The following is a 2,566-nucleotide window of genomic DNA, read 5'->3' on the forward strand; positions in this document are numbered from 1 at the left end:
TGGATGGATGGCCACCAGCAGGTCCCGCTTGCAGGTTCGGGCGGAAGGCCATGTTGATGTGGTCCTACCTGCAGCTGGGGGTGATGGGAACCTGCACGGCCTTCGCCCCCAACTACGCGGCCTACTGCGTCTTCCGCTTCGCCGGCGGGATGGCCCTGTCGGGCTTTGGCCTCAGCATCGCCTGCCTGGGTGAGGGACCACCCCATGGCCACCAACGGGGCCGGCGTGGCCACCAGGGTGTGGCCACCAGCCAGCGTGGTGGAGAGGGAGGTGTGGAACCATTGGAAATGGGTGGAGATGTCATTATGGTCATGGAGGAGACATCTTGTTCCAATGGACATTGATAGAGATGTCACCGTGGCCATGGAGAAGACATCTTGTCCTTGTGGATATGGGTGGGGATGTCGCCGTGGCCATGGAGAAGACATCTTGTCCCAGTGGACACGGATGGGGATGTCGCTGTGGCCATGGAGAAGACATCTTGTCCCAGTGGACACGGATGGGGATGTCGCTGTGGCCATGGAGAAGACATCTTGTCCCAGTGGACACGGATGGGGATGTCGCTGTGGCCATGGAGAAGACATCTTGTCCCAGTGGACACGGATGGGGATGTCGCTGTGGCCATGGAGAAGACATCTTGTCCCAGTGGACACGGATGGGGATGTCGCTGTGGCCATGGAGAAGACATCTTGTCCCAGTGGACACGGATGGGGATGTCGCTGTGGCCATGGAGAAGACATCTTGTCCCAGTGGACACGGATGGGGATGTCGCTGTGGCCATGGAGAAGACATCTTGTCCCAGTGGACACGGATGGGGATGTCGCTGTGGCCATGGAGAAGACATCTTGTCCCAGTGGACACGGATGGGGATGTCGCTGTGGCCATGGAGAAGACATCTTGTCCCAGTGGACACGGATGGGGATGTCGCTGCCCAATGGACATGGGTAGGGATGTCACCATGGCCATGGAGAAGACATCTTGTCCCAATGGCCATTGATAGGGATGTCACCGTGGCCATGGAGAAGACATCATGTCCTGGTGGACACGGGTGGGGACGTCACCATGGCCATGGAGATGGTTGCCAGGCTCCTGGATGCAGCTCCCCCAAGGTCCATCTCCAGGGCCATGCCCCTCTCTGTAGATGGAGGGCGGGGTGGCATCTTCGTGGTCTCTGGTGGAACCATCCCCATGGGCTCTGGTGGGACCATCTCCATGGTGTCTGGTGGGACCATGTCCTGGTGGACACGGGTGGGGACGTCACCATGGCCATGGAGATGGTTGCCAGGCTCCTGGATGCAGCTCCCCCAAGGTCCATCTCCAGGGCCATGCCCCTCTCTGTAGATGGAGGGCGGGGTGGCATCTTCGTGGTCTCTGGTGGAACCATCCCCATGGGCTCTGGTGGGACCATCTCCATGGTGTCTGGTGGGACCATCCCCACAGTCTCTGGTGGAACCATCTCCATGGTGTCTAGTGGGGCCTTCTCCATGGTCTCTGGTGGGGCCATCCCAGTGGTCTCTGGTGGAACCATCCCCACGTTCCCTGGTGGGACCATCCCCATGTTCTCTGGTGGGACCATCCCCACAGTCCCTGGTGGGACCATCCCCATGTTCTTCTGGTGGAACCCCCACCACGTTCTCTGGTGGAACCATCCCCATGTTCTCTGGTGGGACCATCCCCACGTTCCCTAGTGGAACCATCCCCACATTCCCTGGTGGAACCATCCCCACGTTCTCTGGTGGAACCATGCCCACATTCTCTGGTGGAACCATCCCCACGTTCCCTGGTGGAACCATCCCCACGTTCTCTGGTGGAACCCCCACCACGTTCTCTGGTGGAACCCCCACCATGCCCCACGTCCGGATCCACACCGTTCAACTTCCACCCGGCCCGTGGAACTTCACGGAGGAAGTTGTGGGGTTGGACATTGAGCCAGCCACGTTCCCATGGTGCTTTGCAGTGGTGGAGTGGATCCCCACGCCCTACCGCGCCATCACCGTGGCCATCACCGGCTTCGCCTACACCCTGGGGCAGATCCTGCTGGCGGGCGTGGCCTACGCCGTGCCCCACTGGCGCTGGCTCCAGCTCACCGTCTCCTTGCCCTTCTTCGTCTTCTTCCTCTACTCCTGGTAGGACAACAGAGTCCCTTGGAGAAGACCATGGAAGGGGTGGGGGGGGACATCTCGGGTTCCCCCCGGGCCTCAGTTTCCCCCCCCCCACACCGCGGCGCCCCGGTTGGTGCTCGCCGGGAAGGCCGAGAGGGCCGGGAAGGTCCGACAGCGGGTGGCCAAGATCAACAAGAAGAAGGAGGAAGGGGAGAAGCTCACGGTGGAGGTTTGGTGGTCACCACAAGGTGGGCGGGTCTTGGGTTCTCCACCCCACCCCCCGCCCCGTCCACGTTCCCAGAGTTCTCCCCGTTTCCAGATCCTGAGGTCCAACATGAAGGAGGAGTTGGCCGGGTTGAAGTCCTCCTACAGCATCTCCGACCTGGTCCGGACCCCGGTCATCCGTCACATCTTCTTCTGCCTCTCCGTTGTCTGGTGGGGCTGGGCCGGGCTGGGGAAGGCTG

At 61.3% G+C, this 2,566-nt stretch overlaps 1 protein-coding gene across 1 annotated transcript; it reads left to right on the forward strand.

Annotated features, from left to right (window-relative positions):
* Positions 1-33: 33 nt before the first annotated feature.
* Positions 34-2,537, forward strand: LOC103774356 (solute carrier family 22 member 6-A-like; the record flags this gene model as incomplete). Its single annotated transcript, XM_008941756.1, has 6 exons — positions 34-189; positions 1,142-1,222; positions 1,342-1,494; positions 1,958-2,126; positions 2,259-2,331; positions 2,422-2,537. Coding segments are annotated over 6 exons (748 nt in total), but the record flags the coding sequence as incomplete, so codon positions are not given.
* Between the last annotated feature and the right edge of the window lie 29 nt (positions 2,538-2,566).

The sequence above is a fragment of the Merops nubicus genome, unplaced genomic scaffold (assembly GCF_000691845.1).
Source record: "Merops nubicus isolate BGI_N331 unplaced genomic scaffold, ASM69184v1 scaffold14106, whole genome shotgun sequence".
NCBI lineage: Eukaryota > Metazoa > Chordata > Aves > Coraciiformes > Meropidae > Merops > Merops nubicus.